This window comes from Rhipicephalus microplus, chromosome 5, assembly GCF_043290135.1.
Source record: "Rhipicephalus microplus isolate Deutch F79 chromosome 5, USDA_Rmic, whole genome shotgun sequence".
NCBI lineage: Eukaryota > Metazoa > Arthropoda > Arachnida > Ixodida > Ixodidae > Rhipicephalus > Rhipicephalus microplus.
This window is the reverse complement of record NC_134704.1, coordinates 37,345,210-37,366,878: the sequence shown is the minus strand read 5'-3', so window position 1 is coordinate 37,366,878 and position 21,669 is coordinate 37,345,210. Positions and strand designations below refer to the sequence as shown.

The following is a 21,669-nucleotide window of genomic DNA, read 5'->3' as shown; positions in this document are numbered from 1 at the left end:
AGATCTCAGAGGCTATTGTTCTGCGTGAGGATTGACGTCATAATTCACATTGTGCGCAAATGTTTTTTTATCTCACTTTTTTTATAACAATATTTTGCTACAGAGGGCGACGCCGTCGCTTTACATTCCTTCCGCGCATGCTCATTGGTCTGAAGTTGCCCCGTTGTGTACACGGTGTTTTGTTTTGTGTCGTGCATTTGTGCCGCTTCTACAGGGCAATGCTGTAAACAAAACTGGAAGTCAGGGCTTACGAAGTAATGATGCCTCTCAAGTGGGACTCCTCTTTGTCACTCGGAGCTCTACGATGCTGGAACGAATATAGTATGTGACGTGAATTCGTGATGCGGTGGATGCCATGTTAGTGTCACCTGCAGCCGTGCTGCGGTTGCGACCGCATCAGACAACGATTGTTGTTCGTTGTGTGTCCACGTTCTTGTGAGTATGGATAGTTAGGCACCGTGCGACCACAGTCTGCAAAGCATGTCTTGCTGCGGCGCGAGGATCTTGGTCTTGGCGATTTGCATCATTCAGCTGGTAAGTTGGGCGACCATCGCCGCTCTTGTAATCGCGATGAACGCCACTACGTCCCTTATCATGTAACGTCTAGAAGAGCACTAGGAACCACTTGTTTTTCTCGTTGCCGATTGCCCGCTTCTTTATTTCGCGTTGTCCGCGCCCGCGCCTTGTGCTGCGTATTCTGAGCGTGATGTCTATTTATTCTGCAGATCGCAACATTCCAACGCCAAGTCTTCGACTTCCTGGGATACATGTGGGCGCCGATCCTGGCCAACTTCTTCCAGATCATTTTCGTTATCTTCGGCTTCTTCGGAACGTACCACTACCGGCCAAGATATGTCGTTGCCGTGAGTGTATTGATTGAAGTCATTTGGCCCATAAGGCTCGAAACCGATGGGAGTGTGCGCTCAACGAGGGGTATGAAATTTTCATTGCAGTACATCATCTGGACTCTCTTGTGGATCGGATGGAATCTCTTTGTCATCTGCATTTACATGGAAATCGGTGCCCTGAACAGGGTGAGAGCAATTTGCCGTGATTGAGCGCTCGTGAGCATAAACCAGTGCACGGACACAATGCTCTTATGCGTTATTGCATTCATCATTTATAAGGGTATAGTGCACCACGAAAAGGACACAATGTTCTTATGCGTTATTGCATTCATCATTTATAAGGGTATAGTGCACCACGAAAAGGACACAAAAAGAGAGACGCACACACATACAGCGCTGTGTGTGTGTGTGTGCGTTTCTCTTTTTGTGTCCTTGTTGTGGTGCGCTATGCACTTATAAATGATGAACCCCAACCAACTAGCCCGGCAACGTGCCTTAGCATTATTGCATGCGTGACTCGGTGGCGCGTTCATCACATTCGTTTTACGTGCTTAATATTGTTGAAAAAAACAAAAAAAAAACATTGTCTAGCCGTTTTTGAGGGTTACCAGGTCATGGATTTTTGCGCTTGCTTTTCCGTCGGGCTTCCTCATCAGAAGATGCAACTAGTAAACTGACTGCCACCACATTGAAATTCACACAAACATCTTTACCACGAAACAATTAATCATAACCCGAGATCGAAAATTGCCCTGTATATAATTTATACGTGCAAATACCGTAGGTACAATGATAAATTCATGTCAGACAAGGAACTTGAGCACTCTTAATGATAGCCATCTGTTGTTTTTTTATGTATATATATGTAGCAAGTGCATCCAAAAACACCTTTGTCAGAATGACTTGTTTGTTGCTTTGTGCATTTTACAGATGCTCATGCTCTGCATTAGTGCAAAAGCTTATGTAATTTAGTCTTTACTGAACGATAGCGTTAAGCCCTCCAGCCTTTCGTACTTCATTTGCATGCTGTTTAATTGTTATCCAGGATAAACTTCAAAATTAGTGAAGGACAATTTTGATCTAGTTGTCACACAACTGCCCAGTGTGGAAAAGAAGAGACGGAACAACAAGAGTGCATGCATTGACTTATAGGATGCATGCACTATGCACCATACTTTCATACAGCCATATCTTAAAGAAAAGAAACTTGCTCTTGTGAACTGAAACTGAACAAACACTAATGCATAATAAAGCACCCTATGGGGCTAGTTGGCGATGCACTCTTACTTAAGTTATTGTAGCACTGCATTTGACAAGGACAATACAGAGGCACGCGCCCTGTCGTGTACTTCTCTGTGCTGTTCTCATCAAATATATTAAGTGATATTGTGAAACTCCCTTGACTTCTTGCACACGTGTTTGTTAGCTCTCATGTCGCCATAGTACCGCTGCGGAGGCTGCCCTCAAACTGCGGTACACTTGAGGCACTGTACAAACACTGCAGTGAGCCAGTTTCATTCAGAAAGGTTGCGTTACATTTCGAATGTACAGGGATTATCTTTGGTGCTCAGTCCATGCACTCGTTCTTCATCCTTGTCCCCCTTTTTGTATGTCTGAGTGCAAAAGAAAAATGTGCCCCGATTGATATTTTCTCTCCAGGATTCCAGTATTCTGGACATGGGCACTGGAAGTCGAAGCTGGTGGGAGGCTAACGGCTTTGGCTGCGTGGCCATCTTCAACTATAGCTCTTCCGACGACATCTTGGCTGTCACAAAGCCGGTGTCGGTGGCGGGATGTGTGCTTCCTTACTACTATGTGGAATGCATTCAAGCTGGCGTGCAGTGCCTGTTAGCGGTAAGCATACCGTTTTGGGATGTTAAACCCCAGCAATTAATATTTATTAGCGGTAAGCATGCGCCTCACCTACAGTTCATAAGAGTGGGTAATACCACATTGTAGGCTACATAGAACATACTTTGAATATTGATGTAAGTAAATGTCCTGCTATTTGAAGTAGCGACAGATGTGGCAGCTTCGCAAGCAATAGAATAATGTGTAATTCAAGGACCTGTCTCAATTTCAACCTTTTCACTTGAAGCAGCCTTGTGACTCGGCTGATTCATTGCTCTCTATGAAATATTGTGCTAAAAATGGAATTTTTCAGCGAATATTGGTGTATACAGACTTTTGTCCTCGTGTGCTCTGCTTGGAAATTTAGAAAAGCTAGCTGTGACTAGTTTTGTCAGAAAGACATTTGAAGCAGCAGGATTGGACAAATCTACGCAGTGCCGATGATGACTGCGGCATCATATTTTCCTTTAAAAGCATTAGTAGGATACTTTAGGACATTCTGGAGAAGCTGCTTACTGCTAAAATAAACTGTGAGATATCTCGCAAGTGGAGAGTTGCAAAAGCAAGTGTGGAAATCAAACACCTGCTTAGGCTAAGGGTACATCACTGTGTCATTGTATGAGAAGTCAGTGTTTGGGACTGAACGGCCAACATGTTAACTCACGCTAAAGCAGAATGACGATCTCTCGTTAAAACAGTACGAGGAGAAAGCTTTGCTTGTCTCTTGTATATAAAGCATAACTATTATGTTTTTTTTTTTTCATAATTGCTTCTAGTGCATGCACCTCACAAAAGCATAACCTTCAAGATATGTTTCTGTTTTCTAGAGAGAGACGTTGAAGTAGGATGTGGATATAGTTTATTGCATGTTACAGGCTATGTGGCTATTTCTTTCTGCAGCCAAAATTGCAATCGTATGTTTGATTTCCGGCTCTGTGGGTCACAGTCTGATGGCGAACACGTCCTCTGAGGCAGCTCTAAGGCAAGAACAGATGTGTTATAGGAGGACTAAAATGTCTTTCATTTGTTCACATTTATTTCTACAATTAGCATTGATCTTTATAATTAATTTTGCCATGATAATCCCCAACCCAGTGATTTCTGGTTAAATTCAAAAGTTTACTCAACTTTTTCTTCCTTCTCTGTGCAAATAACTTAGCTGAGAGGACACCTTCCTAGTTTTCACAAGGGACAGCTCATATTTTTTATGAGTTTATGCATAAACTACATTAAATTGTAGCCTGCTTAAGAAACGTGGAGTGTGCTTAAGCTTGTCAAAGAATGTTTCAGTAGAGCGTGCATCACTGATTATCTCACTTGAAGCATTTGCAAGTAGGTCAGGCAACAGACAGGTTTAGCTTATAATCTAGTTGACATTCAGTGCAAGAAATGGACCTGGGTAGGCCGTATGTTGCACAAGACCGGATAGCTGATGCTTAGATAGAGCAGTGGAATAGATACCAAGGGATAGGGAACGACATCAAGGGAAGCAGAAAGTTAGCTGGAGTGATGAAAATAAGTTCATGTGCATAAAATGGAGGCAGCTTTCAGAGGACAAAATAAATTGGAGATTTTAGGGTAGGGGTGTTCATCGTGCAGTGGACATAAGATACTTATTTATATATTTACCTTCAGGCTCAGTAGACATTACAGAGGCCAGTGGTTCTAGTGCAAGAATAGTGGTCATTGCTATTTATGCAGTAATAGCTTCGAATGATATGTGTAGAATGGCGCTCGTGAGTTAGTAGAGCTGCTTAGAATGTATTGTGCGTGCGGGCACAGACGCAGAATTGTTGTTTGTAAACTTAATTTTTGCTCACGTTTTCGTTGCAGTTTGTGGGCTTTGTTGGAGGTTGCTACCTGATCTACCTTTACACTCAGGAAGATGATTCATGTGAGTTTTGAAACGTGTTTGCTAGGGATGATATTTGGTCTGCATTGAATTCACACTACTGAGAGTTATAGTGCTTTAGTTGATGTACTGGCAATATTATTGAAGTCCGAGTCAGAAAAACAAAACTCGTACTCGCGTACAACTTTTCTTGGCAAGGAAAGGAAAGCTGGGGGGGGGGGGGGGGGGCAGAGCTTCTGCACTTGTACTCTACACCAAGTAGTCTGGTTTGGTTTGCAGTTCGTACTGCTAAGGAAAGCGACTGATAGCTGCTCACGATCAGTGTTGCATACCAGTGCAGACGCTGCTTAGCGTTTGACGTAAAAGGTGGGAATTTCTCACGTGTGCAGAAACGCAACGGGACAGTGTATAAAGTAAAGGAAACACAAGGAGTGCGCCTCTGCTCTGAATTGCATCCTGTCTCAAAGAGCTTACGTGTAGCAGATGTCGTATAATATATTTTTTTTAAATATCTCGCGTAGAAAACAGGGATGTAGTTGTGTGACTGCATTTATTAGTGGCAGGAAATGCATGATTTGGCCCTCTGGTATTCTCTTCGTTGCCAAGAAAAGTTGTCCATGGGCGTATATTTTGATTAAGATCCTCTTTCACGCTTTGCCAATCAAACATGCACCTTGGCATTGGGGCGTTATTGTGTATTTCAGGATTGTTGATCTGATTGTGAATGCAACTTATCAAACGAGTAGTGACTAAAGTAAAGGAAAAATTGTTTTTTTTTTCTTAGAGTTGTCTCATTTATGACCGGTTCAGCCTCCTGTTATCAATGAGGTTTTTAAGAACTGTTGTCTCATTAAATAGTTCAGCCTCCTGTTATCAAACAGGTTTTAAAATGTTTGTTCCTTTACTGCATCATCATTGAAAGATAGTGCCATCTAGGTACATTATTTATGGATAGGCTTTAGTTAACATCAGTAGACTAGATATCTTTTCTGCCTTTTTTCCTGCCTTGTTACGGATAGTCTCATGGAGTGCTGTTTTTCAGTACAAAATTGAAACCTACACTGAAATATGAATATTCAGATGCTGACCTAAGCTGATTAGTTCCATTAGTTAAAATAATTGTTTCCCAAACAGTGTGGCCTCTTTGTTTCAGTGAGTGCCCCTTGATGACACCATGACACCTCATTAGCAACATTAAAGTCTGACAGTAATGTTGGTTCGATTTTCTGACTAAGATTTGATTAACCTCACATTTTTAGTAGAGATTTCTTTAAAAATGAATGTGAGCTTTGTATGCCAGTTTTCCATGTTGAGAAATGAAAGATGTAAATGACTTGCAAGAGTCTTCAACAGCTGAGTAAACTTAAAGGCACACATACAAGGTCAGAAATATCAACTGTGGGAAGAATCTGCAGAAAGTGCCCTAACTTATCTAACTGAACAACACCGTATTTACTCTTAATATCCTTGCACTTTTTCTATGGAAAACTGATGAAAAGATGACGGGTGTGAGAATTACACGAGGAAAATTTTCTGTGAAAACAACAAAGTGAGCGAAAAAAAACAACGAAGCGGCCACAAATCGGAATTCTCGTACTGGAAACTAACTACAAGCTTCAAGAGGTACTCATCAAGCCTTACCTTAACAATAAAACCACAAATTCAGCACACGGCAACATTTATTTGAGAGCCAAAAGCTGCAAGTAAATAGTAGAGAGTTTTGGAATAGCGTACGCAAGGCTTGCGGACATAGCATGACTGCTCGTTATCCAACAAGAGCCCGCAGAAGATCAACATAAGAGATCAACCTCAGACTGATGGTCATCTAATACGGAATCGTAGCAGTAGCAAAAACCCAGTAGAAACACAAACCTCTTTAACTCTAAAGTGCCTACTGGTGGCCCTGTTGCCGTTGTTCAGTGCACGATCAATCACTTTCAACTTGAAAGCAGCCATGTAGCTTCCGAATCACCCCACAGCATAACCACAGGCGTGCCGCAATGCGCACTTGCCACTTTGCCTTGGGTTGGGTTGGGTCGAATTGGAGCTTCGTGCGTGTGTGCTTTCATCATCATCATCAATGGTTGGAAGGAGCAGACGACATTATGGCTGAAATTTTTGGGGGTGCGATAATTACTCGATAAAAGAAACATATTTTTGTTGGGCAATGTTGGAGGTGTGAGGATTACGCGAGTAAATGCAGTATGTATGTACCTGCTGTGTTTACTTTGGTTTACTGCGGTGTGTTTACTGCGGTTTGCAAGAAGATGGATTGAAGAGACCGAAGGTTGCTGAGGAATGGGTATCTTTGGAGCATGTGTGTCGAATGAAATTCACAGACAAGACAGCTTTTCGAGGCTTTGGATTGTTCAACAATTGTTCCTTGACCTCGTGTTTGTTGTCATGCTGAAGTGAAATTCTTATCTTCTAAAGCCTTTTACTCATGCCACGGGAGCACAACAAATTTTGTTGAATGCCTAGCACTGCTGTAAAGATCAATTTAATGGTAGCCTGGTTTCCATTTGCAGGTTGCCAATTCCAGAATTAATGAAAATGCATTGATGCCTGTGCTCCCTGTCTTACAAGCTTATATGTGAGCGGGTTATTCTGATAACGCTGAAAAAGAAGGTATATCACAGATACTTAACTTCACGCTTGTTAAGCGTTTCAGTATTTGTAACTGCCGTTCAGTGCTCTTAGGGCTACAGGCACCTTGTGGATCAACCGTCCTAAGCCTCATGCAAAGCACCACTTCAGACAGCATTCTCAGAAAAAGTTATAAAAAGCAATGTGTATACAATCTCATCACTAATTATAACTCCTGTGGCGAATTTCGTCAGGACGAAATGCTAAGAATGCCCGTGCACTTGGGTTTAGGTGAGCATCAAAGAACCCCAGGTGGTCGAAATTTAATCCAGAGTCCTCCACTACGGCGTGCCACATGACCATATGCTGGTTCTGGCACCTTAAGGTTCCAGCAATTATTATTATTATTATTATTATTATTATTATTATTATTATTATTATTATTCCTCGCTCCTCAAGTTCCATACGTTCACCTGTTGGCGTACCTTCATTTACATTCATTGGAAGAAAATAATGCAGCTATTTGTCCACGTGACCTGCACTGTTAAGGGGGTACTGACAAGAAAATTTGCAGGCAAAATAACTTGTGAGGATGATTCGTACAGAGACACTCATCATCTACAAAATGTTTTTGTCAAATCAAGCATAGAGCTTATTTAAAATAAATTTAAAGTAAGCTGTGCTACTGCGCGAAACGTGGCGCCGCACAACATCGACTTCATTGTTTCTAAAACAAACTGCAGCCACTTACATCAAGAGCTTTTGGTTATGATCCAGTCTTCATAATTTTTGGACAATGAAGGAGACCATTGCATGCACGACTGTAATGGTACGTATGTCACCGATTTATGTGATAGTGTGGCCAGCTGCTCTTACAAGCGTCTCTGGATCTGCTTTTGTCATTTACCTGCAAAACTGAAACTGATACTGGGGTACTATAACAGTGATTTTAAGTCCATTTAACCATTGCAAACTGGAGTGAACAAAACTTCTAAATTGAGGTTTCTGTCAGTAATAACTGGGTCATTAGGCGCTTATCGCAATGCAAGAAGCATGATACAAAATTTTTGTTTTGGTACTCCTGTAACTTAATATGCAACAACTTTTATAAAATCAGCTACATAATCAGAAAACTCCCAATACTAGTCTTCACTGCTGTGTCTCGTTAAAATGAGTTGTGGCTTAAATTGAGTCTATAGTACAGTGAAGCCACATTGAAAGGCCAAAGTAGAGTCTGCTAGTCGGAAAGCTACATATAGCATTCCAGTTATTAATCTGCTAAGCTACAAGGCTCACATAATTATGGGAACTTCAGGATGTAGGTACTTTATGGTGTCAAAATTGCTTTTGTGGCTTGGGTACTGGCTTTGTAAGTCGTATATGGCCTCAATGAATTTGAGTCTGTTAAAATATCACACGCCTCTCTCTACTTTTCAGTTGATTTCATTGGGGGCTTTGACTCTTACTCTGCCTACATAACACCGCCAAAGCCGTGTCGCATGCAGAACACAATGTATGTATTCTCTGCTTCTCTCTTCTCTTGTTTCTTGTGCTTGGGATTGGTGTCTTTCCTGGTGTGCTTTGTTTTGCCCACTAACAACCCACCCTGCTGCACATAACTAATCTTCAATTCACTTTTCGTGCCGCTGTGTGATGTTAAGCCCTAACTTGAAAAGGCCTCTGAAGGAGACTTGTAAGAGATCTTGACTGATAGGTTACTCTAAAATACTCATATTATATATATGAGTACAGTTGAACCCCGCTGCAACGAAACTCATGGTGTGGCGAAAATATTTCGTTGAAGCGAGAATTTCGTTGTAAAATAAAAAAATAAAGCTCATATGAGCTAGCAAAGTAAAGGAACATTTATTTTTAAAATTGAAAATGTGTCCGCTGTTTCCTATTCTTTCCCTGCAGCGTCACGACGCGATTCACAGCCATGCATCGCGAGGTCATGGTGAAAACCACGCTGAAACAACACCTACAACCGCTCTCGTAAACGTACCAAACGGTTGCATTAACACGTTAACACTAGCAGCCGTCCGCTGTCATGTGTATCCGACAATGCCGAGATGGAGACAGGGAATCGTGGAGCAATGACTTTTGCCTTATTCTATATTATTCTTATCATCCATCAATCGCGGCTACCTGATTTGGTTGATAATACGGACGAACAGCCGCTTTGAATAGGTACCACACTGGCCAAGCGTGAATAAAATGATAACCGTTGGAATCGAAAAAGGCGTCGCTACGTGGTTGCATGCAACAGCTGCGTGAAGAAAACCATGAACTGAGCGACTGAGCTTCAGCTTCGGATCGTCTGCGGCTCGAAAGCAAGCCAGTGGCAAAAGCAGGGCCTTCCTCCATGCAGCAGGGCAGTCCCATTGCCATCGCTTCGAGCAATAGTGGCGCTCATGCTTGCTGAACAGCGGCGGTTTCTGGTGGTACCAACGCATGTTTTATACTTCGTTGACGTATTTTTAGGTTCTCAAGATGCATCAGTGTTAAATATTGGGTTTTCTGTATAGCAATAAATATCCAAGCCTGGAATTGCATCGTGAAATTTCGTTGAAGCGGGACAGTATAAGAAAAAGTGTTTGTTGTGGCAACAATATTTATGCATTGACTCCTATGGACTGCTGACAGGGAACCGTGAATTTTTCGTTGTAGCAAAAATTTCGTTAAAGCAGCGTTCATTGTAGCGCGGTTCAACTGTATATCTAAATACTCATAAAATAGGTTACACATATTGGTACCTGGCACTTAAAATTACGGCATGTTGCAGTAGATTAGTTACTGGTTCTGCAGCTATATATTCATTATTTATAAGGTAAAAAGCTAAAGGAGCTAAAACACTGCGGAAAAGAATACATGAAATGCATACCTTATGTGCTGCCTCCTCCACCCCTTGTCATTTTCTGGTCAGCTATCAATTCACCATGATGTCATCTAGCCAAAATAAGGAGCACTTCTGGACTGTATTGCAGGTACTTGCACCTAATAATGTTCGAAAACTTTTGTGACAAAATTAGCACAGCCCTAAATGCAGGATCAATTGTTAGACTGCCCTGGATCTATGTCTCTGACGTAATGACTGACAAATTATTAAAATATATCCACTACAACAAATGGGAGCCCAAAGCTGTAGCAAGATAGGTTTATCCTGTGCCGCACCTAACAGTCATGTAGGAGTGTGAAATACGTGTCACAATAAAGCAGAGAAGCACTGCCATCATTATGCTATCTCGACACAGATAGGTACAGCTTGCACCTTGATAGTGTATTTAACTGTGACAAGGAAATACATGTCTGCATCCAGGGGTCTCTTGCCAATCGTGCGGCTCTCATTAACGGAGGTTTCGAAAGTCACCAGAGATGTACAATGATTCTGATGCAATAGCACTGAAGCCAAATGCATGTATAATTATAATAAAGTCAATCACAAGTAATGAAAGTTGAGCGATGTAGAGTACTCATGTTATGAAATGGTAAATATCTAGGGCTAAGTAGTGCAGATACTTTCACTTCCAATGTCATATCGGTGTAATTTTGATTTAAGCACTTCCATCAGAGCAGCCAGATTTGCAATGACTTGTTGAGGTCGTCACAAGAAATTGCTCATCGCAATTATTATAGTACTTGCGTTTCAATCCATGGCTGCCACATGTGCTGCGTGTGGATGCTCGTGCATAACTTAGAAAATAATCACCAATCATTTCCATCGGGAGTTTACGTATATTTTTCAGCCTTTTTCATGTTCTTTCTTTTTGTTTTCTTTTACTGACCACAGTTGCACCCAGAAGAAAAAGCAGCAAAAGAAAACCACTGAACAGCCTGCCTTATAGCATCGAGTTCCGTACTGACCCACCTGCTGCAGACGGTGGCGGCCCCTCTGCGGGTGTCGGGTTGGGCCGCGCACCCATGACTCCTCGACGAGTGAAGCGGCGTTCAACTCGCTCCAAACGGTCGTCGGGCCAGACGCAGTACCAGAATCCTGTGACGCGCCTGCTCGACCGGTCCCTGGACACGTCGAGCAACGACAGCTACGCCCATTTTGGCGGTCAGTGCAACCCAGTCTACCTGGGATCCCGCACCAGCCTCCACTCGCTGTATGGCAAGGCCAACCCCAACCTCAGTGGGCCTCTGCGGACGACCCACCAGCACAGCGCCACTACAGGGCTGCCCTCTACAAGGCACTCCACAAGGGGGCGCCACCAGCCCTACGTGGACAGCTCTGAGACAATGATATGAGTGGTGTGGAGCACATTGTGCCTTCGCAAAAGTGTGCGTGTGAGCATGAAGCTGTGCCCAGTGCTTAGAGGCAAGACGTCATATTTTTTCTGGTGGGTCGTTAGGTGGTAGAGCATGACCATTCCTACAATATTACCATATGCACATTGGTTAGCAGTATGAAATGAATGTGTAGATAGGGGTCGGTAGGATAGAGTATTCAGGTTTCAACTCCTCACCTGAAAAAGAACAGAAGATGAATAGGCCCTAGGCTTGAGTGTAGTAACTGCTTAAGGCCATCTGGTTACCTTTAAACATGCGAGTGAGTTTAGTGTAGAACCCTGTGCTGTTTTCGACTGCGCAGCCGCTGTTCTCGTGTACCCGTGTTGACATTGAAGGCTGTACTTTATTTAACAGCAACTTTCTGCAGTGTTGCTATACTAAAGGAATGAATTTCAGGGAGCGAGAAAGCAGTTGCAAAAGAAAATCTGTTATACGATACGCTGTGCTCACAGGGGATGAAATATTCCTTGAGTTTATATCAGCAGAAGCCAGAATACTGACCTGAACATTGTTATCCTTACAATTTATTGTCATAAATTTCTGCCCATGTACAGCCACTTTTATTGGACTCTTTTTTAAAAGGCATTCTGCATTGTTTCGAGACATCATTGAGCACAGCCATGTCATGCCACTTACCACATGTACTTGGGTCATTGACATTGCTAGGTGCATTCTTGTTGTCCTTGTTGTTATTCTTTTGCTTTATTTCTTTTGTGTTTGTTTGTGTGTGCTAGACTGCATGGTGGTTGCGAACTATGCTTGGCATTTGCATTCGTCAACTGAGAAGTGCCGTTAAACCGCCCCTTTACAATTCGGCTTTCGTTCGTGATTTTGCGGGCTGTTTCGCAGTAATATCTCAGTGATGGTGCGGGCACGCATCGCCTAAAGTAGTGATATCGTAAGCAGTTTCACTTTTATTGCAAGGAAGCTAATGAAGGTGCCAGCCTTTTTAACCTCACCAAATGAATTTGCCTGGTATAGATCTCATGATTATACCAATTACAAAATGTATTACTGCTATCAGTTTTTAGCATTATAGCTGCTCTCACCAAAGAACAAAGTTTGGAGATTCTAAAATTAATTCATTTCTTTCTAGCATTGTGCTGCAAGCAGGAAATAAGGAAAAGGCAAGGTAATTTCTTCAGAAGTGCAAAGGTGATACTCCTCAGCCTTCATCTTCTGTTACTTGCTTTTTGAACACTATTTTCGTGCTTCTATATAGATGGTTCATAGTAATTCTAACTCAGAAATTTAAAATCCGTGATTTTACTTGAAACATAATTCAAGGTTTTGGTTGGCCCACTTTCTTTTGGTTGAATATTGAGGTGGCTTAGTTCAAACAGGATTTTTAATAACATAAGTGAAACGTTCCTGTTTCTCACAAAAGCACAGCTGAACCCCTCAGAGCATTTTAGACCAAGTTGGGAATAGTGGGAATGTGCCCACTTACAATGGGCTGTATGTGACCAACATGGTAGCATGTCCGTGGCTTGGATTACTCTTTTGTGAGAACTTATAATTTTGTTTCTAGCTGAATTGCATTCAAAACTTTCAATGCCTCATTTAAAAAAATCTGTGCTCCTGGGTACTGAGTAGACTGCAAATTGTAAGTTCTCAAGGCACATCTGTTTTTGTATATTCAAAATAATTTTTGAAAAGATTCTTTCATTAGTCTGCTCATTTTCGTACCATCTTGGGGCAATCAGCTTTTAATGGCTGTAGATGTTGATGCTGTTGACTGTTTTCAAAGGCAGAGCTTGACAGTGTCTACAAGCTTTCTTTTGCCGTGTCTACCTCCCGAGTTTTGTCAGTTTCTTGCTCGTGTCAAAGCTTCAATCTTCACTTTGCATATTTATTGTACTCCTTGTGTGATGGGGCTTTGCATTCATTGCAAAACCAATGTTCTCATTTCTGATCATGTGAGAAAGATGTGTGAAACATTTAGCATCACACATTCATACGCACAAAATATGGCACAATGTAGTTTAGCTTTTAAAAGCTGACTTTGCACTGAAGTGACGATAACAAACTCATGCTGTTAGCATTTTTAAAAATTTGTGTTTAATTATTTATGGCATGGTCACATCAATTTTTTCCTGTGGCTTACTTCTTAGCCTTCTTTTTAATAGTTATAAGCTGGCGGAACAGCTATACCATTTTTTTACTTTTTCGGGGCAGAACAGTGCTACATTTTATCAGATCTGTCTGGGCATTGCAATTAGCTTCCTTTTTGTTTACAAGTAGCCAACACCTTTAAAGGGCCACTCACCAGGTTTGAGAATTTTGCGCTGACAAGCGCAATGCGTGACGAGGCGTTCATGATCACGTCTGCCAAATTTGACCCATTTGCCGCGGAAATGGGTCAAATTTCAAGATCAAAGCTGCTTCTCCTCACCTCTGCCGGTGCACGCGTAGAGAATGAGGGCATGACATGGGCGTAAGAATGGCCCTACGTATAAGGCAATACGGTGACGTTGGTCCTCTACGTAGACTACTCTGCTCTGACGTTGTCAACAGTATACCACGTGACATGGCAAAATTTACTTAACACAACATGCGTAGTTTATGTATATGTTGCTTTAAGAGATGAATAAAACTTGAAATAAATACTTAGACGCAATAAAAAATTGTGCGCGTTTTTCTTACACTTTTTGCCGTAAAATGCTACGAGATGCGGGTCTAATGTGCCATCGTTTCGCATGCGTTCGGGTCCCCGTGGTGAGCGCATTGAGCAGACGACCACCGTGGAACGCCCCTACGCGTTCACTCACTCATTGTGCTCATCTACTCCACCGCGTCTAAGACAGCATTTCCAAACAATCCCGCAGAAACAGGCAGAAGACCACAAAATAACGCTGGTCAACAAAGCAACGGCGCTCGCGTGCACGGGGGCTGGGCTTGTTCGGGCACGTCATGCGCACGTCACCTCTTGGTCGGATGCCAGAGAGGGTGGGCAAGAGATTTGGCTTGCGAAGGCTACGCGGAGGAGCGGCAAGGGTTTCGAGCTCGCCTCTCACCCTCATTTTGCACCGCTTCAAAAAACCTGTTTTCTCCGTTCGTAATGAACCGATTCGAAACATTTTTGTGGCAAAACGTTCCTCATCGGACACCCAACAATTTCCACTGTCTAAATAAAATTCGTTATGGAGCCTGGTGAGTGGCCCTTTAAATAATCGACAGCATGGTGTGTATGTACTTTCTTCTGAATACTGGACTTCTTGCTGTTCCTACCTGTTTTTCTGTGCAATTTTTGATGCAATCATTCACAATTCTGAGCTTTGGAATAGGCCCCATACACGGTGGTCGCTCTTGATGACGTTAACTAAATGCTGCTAGTTTAGCATGCCTTTTGCATTAGTTGTGCGTTATTCTTCCATGATGCTTTCAACTTCAGAGGAGACTTCTCAGTCTTCCAAGAACCAAAGAAGGTACGCTGGCATTGTGTCCATTGTTTCGCTTCCTTGAGATGTTTTTCCACAAGTTAATGTTTTGTAAATATTCTGCTGCGCGGCCATCAAGATCCTTGTACGGCGATTGACTGTGCCATCATGTACATTTTGTTCCTGTATAGCTGTATCAATCTTGTATCATTCCTTTTGACGTGTGCGGGAGACTGCTGCGACGCGGTACTTGGGTCACGGGAGTTGTCGGGTGTCACGAATCAAAAGGTTGGGGTGTGGTCACTGTACAAATCAGATGGAAACTGGGTTAATGACCAACGCACAGTGGTTCCTCTTGTATATATGCGGTTTTAGACCAGTTGTCCTCGAATTTAGGGGTTGCTCACATTGTAGGTCAGCTTCAGTGCAAACCACTTAGATGCCCCCTCCCACAAGAAAATATTGATGAACTGGGAAGATTGTTAGACTTATGTGCTATGATCGTCAAAAGTTTGCTTAATGATGAGACATTGCTGTTTGGCATGATGAGTCATCGTGCAAATAGTATTAGGTGATGCAAAGAAAAACAGAAAATGTTTGTCTTCATGTGAACTACCCTCATTACTCATTTGTTCATCTTGATAGCATTTTACTTGGTCACAGGGAATCATTCAAGCAGGACTTTTTTTTTTTTTTTCATGTGTGTGCCAGACCTGTCTACTTGGTCACCTTTCAATGTTGCCGTTTCATGTTTCACACTCCTAAGCAAAAAAAGTAGAGAATGCTTCAGTATGGTACAAAAAATAGATAATTTTTTTATTTGACAGGTTTATCTCTGGATCAGTAGAGGTTGTGGATGACAGTTGAGTACACAACCTGGCCGCTGTTCTGCGCGATAAAAATGCTGTGAAGCTCTGCATGACCTAGTTGACAGCGACTTTGTCTATGCATGTGAAAGTACATGTTTTTATGAGCATTTAGAACACCTGTGCCATGTTCGGTGATTGGCAGGATTTGCACATTATTGAAATGTGTTTGTAGTATATCATTGTAGTTTTGGTGCCAAATTCAACCTGCTACCTATGATGGCGTTAGGCCTTTTGCTTTTTTACTTAGGAAAGGCTAGATGGGTAGTAGCTAGATCGAATCGTTCAGGCAAATTGTTGAAGAACGGCTGAATAAGCTTATTTATGTGACGCTATGATGAATGGGAGACATGGCCTGGCTCATACGCCATGTTTATTCTATTCTGACTTCTTTCTTCTCTTCTTATACAAACCATCCATCCCATCATATGTCACATGATTCCCCCTCCCCCCAAAAGAAGGCATGGATGGAGACACAAAGGGGAACTCGATTTTTTGTATGGTTTCTATGCTTCTAGATTACATTGATGCATAACTGAAGTGTTGAATAGCATTTAGATATGTACAGAATGGAGTCAAACCTTGATACAACAAATGAAGTCAGAATTGGAGCATACTTTCAAAATTTAAGATGGGAAACATGCACAGATATAAGTAGATGCTAGCAGTTGTTGCAGCCATACTTGAGGCATGGCTGTGTACGTTTTGTTGTGGTGTCATTGCGCATTTTTTCTCTAATTGTTGTTCAGTCCATAGTGCAAGCACTAAAAATGGTTTAATTTTCATTCAGCTCAGTAAAGTGCTTAGAAGGGGGGCATTTGTGAGTAGCTTTTTTAATGATAGTTTGCATATTATTGCTGTACTCTGATAAGTATTGTTCTGCATAACCAATAGTTGTGTGAATGGGCTCCACTTTTTTTTTATTTTGTGATTGATACAGAAGTTTTTTTTAACATGAAGTATAAGAGAACAAATGATCACATTTTAATTTCTTCGCTAAAATTCATTCTGTTAGCGTTCATTTCAGTACAATTATTTCGAATGGCGACCTCCCCGAATTCATTAGTTGCCTGTCAGGGAGAATCTTTGAAAGTACTTGTGTGAATATTTTACCTGTATCATTTTGTTTTCGTGCTCTGACGGGTGATCATACCTATTGTTATTTTTTGGGGGGTTTTGCCCATTCACATTGCTGTATCTTGTATGGCAGACAGTGAAAAAGGTTTGAAGAACTTTCCACTGCACGAAGTTCATGTGCATTGCAACAGATGTTACTGCCTAGTAAGCCTGTTTTGTGGTTGGCTCTGAAAGTGTTGCAGAATCAGTGTGCTTTCATGTAAATAACCCCTGGTTCACCTGTCTTTGTAGAAAGCGTTTTGAAGTGAGCACTTATTTATTTAGAGCCACAGATGTTGAAGTATGGGCAACTCTCAACAAGCGTTATGTCTGTCGCCCTCGTACTTCTCGAACAGTGATGAGGTTTCGAGAAACTGTTGCTCAAGGAATCAGGCGAATCGCATAGGCTGTTGTTTCTAGAAGACTGTGGAAATTGTTGATGTTGGAATCGTACGGCAGGTTTTTAAGACTATTGAAATTCCAATGATGATGTTGTGAGTGGTAACAATTCTGTCATTTTGTGAGGTTAAGAGCTTAATTGCGTCTGCGTTTTTTGTACATTAAGAGAATTTTCGGAGGAAGTGCTCGCTGCGAGAGTACGGATGGGTGTTGCTTGTGGTTATGTGACATACTTAGTGATCTCAATAGAATTGCAGGATGGATTGAGTGTGACGAGATAATTGTATAGCTGTTGGAAATGAATTATTGCCGATATATGCGTAGCAGAAAGGTATTTTGCCATGGCTTCTACACTTTTCATACTCATTATACACCTGTAACTAGACATCACATGAAGTTGGGAGCTAGTAAATGAGTTGCTGCTAGTAAATGAGTGTTCTCAATAAACATTCCATAGACTGAATAGCAAGCATTACTAGGGCCACCCATATTAAATTACATGAAATATGGAAGCGGCGCATTAGGCATAACTGACATGGATGAAATCTGTCGTACTTGAAATGAAAATGGCTTCGTTGTGACAAATTCTTTCCATGTAACTCTAGTTATTTATGAAGGAAAGTATAGATTGAAATTTTGAGCTTAAAAGTATAGTAGACTTACAAAGAAATTTTCAACAAAAAATATATTTTAGTAGTCTAAGCAGGAGAAGCCGATAAAAGTAATATGCTTTAGGCAGAAGTACCTCGTACACCACTATATCATGCGGCTGTTTTTAGAATCGAGATGCTGCTAAACTGTCGTGAACCATTGAAGGGACCTTGTCAACTGTTGGCCGATTCTTGTATTGCAGCTAAAAATAGTAAGTCTACCTTGCTTTAATCTTGGATTGTCATAATTCATACCCTTCAAGGTTGCAAATAAATTCGTTTACAAGTGATTGCCACTGAAATGTGCTTCTCTTAATTGCATCAAATTTTGTTTGTGTTTATTGAGTTTTGCTTTATGAGGCTGCTGTTGGATGCCATATGCACTGAATAGAAAGAAAAAGAAAGCTGATTTTTCTACTAGAGTTTGTTATTTCTATTTGAAAAAAAAAAAAGAGATCCTGCAGATATCTCTCTCAATTTAAATTGCCATGAAGGTCATATTGGTACCTTCAATAAAAAGATATTTGATGATTCGGCCCCCCTGTTAACGAAGTATAGTGCAGTTAGAGGCGTAGATAATCTGCATGCTAAACAACTCTTTCACTGAAAGACGAAGATGGTTACTGTACGCGGCAATTGCCTTCATACTTAGTGTGTGTTTGTTATGCTGTTAGACGTCTACAAGTGTTTCATGTGTTCACTGCCAGTTTGTAAGTAAATCACCCTGCATAAATAAAAAGTACTTTATTTTGAACCCAATGCTCGGCACTATTTCATCGCCAGTATATCGGAAATGATGGCAATGATTGACAGCACTTTCGCTGTCGATGCGTTTAGGGGCGTGGGTCGTAAGTTTCGGATTCGCGTCTAAGATTCGGTTTCGTGCGCGGGCAGTTTCGTAAGCGGTCAATTACTATTGAGGAGCACATCGTTTATCATTTTATGAAAACAAACCCCGTCGCACGAGTTCGTTTGAATTGTCGCACTGTTACGCAATCGAAAGGGTCGCATATCTCGTGCTGTTATCGCTGGTACGCAGGGGGCGCGTCGGTTACTTTCTGTCTCGGTCTTTGTGTGCTGTGTTGCGCCCGCGTGCGTTTTATCTTTATTTTAGCGCTCGTGAGCACGCCTCCTTGCACGGTGTTTGCCTGTACGGGGTCGTTTTGCTGGCTTGGTGATGTCTCGACGAGTCGCGCTCGCTGACGCAATTCTCGAAGCTGCTCGGAGCACGCGGGTAAGTGCAACCTTTCGCACGCGTCGTCTTGTGTTTACATCGCGCCTCTTGGCCAGCCTGACCAAAGCGTCGCTTGTCATGTAGTGACCGTAGTTGTGACTGCTTCGCCGCGATTTCTTTTGTTGGGCTGGTCGACACCACTATACGGTTGCATGTCTTCGTTGAACTGTCACTGCTTCGTGATTTCTTTTCGGGATGCTGCCGACGTCGCGTCGAGAAACAAGGGCTACTGACGTATGCGTACATTCGCTGGGAGTTGTTCAGGTCACGTTTACTTGGAACGATCTCGGTGGAGGTGGCTCGGTAAGGTTGACATTTGAGCAATGCGCAAGCCTCTCATTGTTGTATTAATGTGTAGACGAGGTATTTCAAAATGTATATGCGTGCCGGGATGGAAACATAGGCTGGAGGCTCGTGTGAATGATTGCTGTTAATGTGAAGTTGTGAACGAGCTGGAGCAGGATGAAGTACGGTACTGCTCAAATCGTTGCCCATCGCCGTTTATCACATTTAAATACATTTATTTTGGTTCCCCGATTCCCCCGCCCTTTACGGGGCACCCAGCACAGATGATAGATGCGTTCGCGGTATGACAATGTGCGTGCATAATGTAGTACTTTACATATCCCGTGGGAACGGGCTTGAGAAGCGAAACTCGAAAGAGCCACCGAGAGATCGCTAAATGTTAGGCCGTCAAATGAGGGACGTTTCGAACACCGTTTTGGCGCGCGCCTACGAGCCAGCACGGTCAGGTGCGACTCTTGACGTCCTACAGCTCTTAGAGACACTAAATGGACAAATGATTTCGTCACATCGGTGAATTACAATTTCGCCATTTCAAATACGCCTCGCTCGCCGCGAAAAGACAATGCGGGTGGATCCAATCAGCAAAAATTAAGCGCATTACCCTCTAAGGAGGACGTAGACTTGAAATCACCGACGCCATGTCTGAATGTCTTGGCGCGAAAATTTAAAATTTAACTCTGACCTCTATATCCTCTTCCACTACTAAACCTACGTTGGTAACATTAACGCCGTTTAGAGTTCTCAGAGTACAATTTATCAATATTAACTGAGTCTTGTTTCATATTATAGTCGGTTGCAACCTACGAATAAATACATGCTCCGCCCCCAGTACTGCAGTCTGCAGCACGCCTTTCTATCATCTGGGCAACGGAAAAATGATTTCCGTTCTAACCATAAGTACATTTTCGCTGGTAATGCAAATACTGCGCATATTATAAATTAGAAGTTCGTCGTTTCTTGCTAAAAAGTTACGTTTTCCAAAGCAGTGAAGAGGGAAATTTTAATGAAATTTGCCAAGAAATAAAAATTTTCGACCTAAAACTAGCGAAATGAATATGGTCACTGTACGGGCAAGTGATGTGGCCTAAATCTGTGTAATCTAACTAACGTTATGCAAAAAGCGACTGCCATTCAGTGGGGCGCATATGCGAATTCTGCCTGGATGGGACGGTGACCGCTGTAGGCGGAGCTTGCATTTTTTCTTCGGCTGTAACCGACTAAAGTTTCTTTGCGATCGCTCAGGTCTGTCACATTTATTATTATTATTTTTTTTCGTACTGAGCGTTGACGTTCCTTGCTCGCAGGCATCGGAGCAGAGTTGCCTGTGCAATCGGCCCATGACCGTCGTATTTTGTGGAACCTGCTGCTGCAGCTTTAAGGGTAGAGCGCAAAGGAGTTGCGGTGAACATCCCAAGGTCATACACTTGATGGACACGGACAAGTGCCCCAAGTGCTATTCGGATAACCTCATCGAAAGGACTCCAAGCGGACGCCAATAAGAGACGTGAAGACTGTGTCGTTACCCCAAACGCCGATAGCCCCGTTGCGACTGTCTCCTGCACATTGTTGACCTCCGTTGTCGACTTCCTCGCTTCACAACCTGAACCAGGCTCGTTTTCTTTGCGCGTTTTGGACGTGTTACAATTGTGTGATGACTCGTACGATTCCCTCATTCGACGCCTGTCCGAAGAGTGGTTCTTAGTTTAACGGTGGCTCTTTTAGCTCCGTACGTTCCCGCGCCCCGGTCCACGTGAATGGAAATAAACTGAGTTCAATGAACGGGTCGCCGTAGAACCAGTCTTGGGACTGTCCTTGTCCGGCCTGCGAGAAGCGCTGCTTGATGCACGATGTCTTCTTTGGTTGCCCAGCTTCAGTGTTTCGTACTCGGTCGGCCGTTCACTGAAACACGAAAAAACGCATTTTCGAAACGATCAGGAACGGCAACTGCGAAATCTACAACTGTTAAATCGCGTGGATGAATAAACCCGTTTTATTTTACAAACTGGCATACGTGTGTGATTAATGTGACAAAACGCATTGTGTGACACCGTCACGCGCTAAGCTAACGGATAAGCCATTGGCAAAACCCGTTTCGAGATACAGTTATGAATTGCTTCAGCCTTCGATAGTCGGGTGATATTGAACTTATAAATACGACATGTTATAAATCAGGCGTGACACCGAATGAACTAAATATCTGAGCGTCTGACTTGCGAATAGAATTTCGTGCTTGTCATTAAGGACACGTTTACGTGACACTTTTTATCGCTGCAGGGATCAAAAGTGCC

General features: G+C 42.4%; 2 protein-coding genes across 2 annotated transcripts in view; one reads left to right on the top strand and one right to left on the bottom strand.

Moving 5' to 3' along the window:
• Positions 1-125: 125 nt before the first annotated feature.
• LOC142817730 (sodium/potassium-transporting ATPase subunit beta-1-interacting protein 3-like) lies at positions 126-21,387 on the top strand. The gene is made up of 7 exons (XM_075895220.1): positions 126-534; positions 726-863; positions 954-1,034; positions 2,508-2,702; positions 4,533-4,593; positions 10,928-19,075; positions 20,686-21,387. The coding sequence occupies exons 1-6, from the start codon at positions 481-483 to the stop codon at positions 11,386-11,388; spliced, it is 990 nt and encodes a 329-aa protein (XP_075751335.1). The 5' UTR covers positions 126-480; the 3' UTR covers positions 11,389-19,075; positions 20,686-21,387.
• Positions 18,571-21,669, bottom strand: part of LOC119173916 (atrial natriuretic peptide-converting enzyme) — a 30,744-nt gene continuing 27,645 nt past the window's right edge. Inside the window, exon 10 of the mRNA XM_075895219.1 lies at positions 18,571-21,280. Within this exon, the coding sequence (XP_075751334.1) occupies positions 21,252-21,280 (29 nt within the window). The 3' untranslated portion in view covers positions 18,571-21,251. The remainder of the gene's footprint in view (positions 21,281-21,669) is intronic.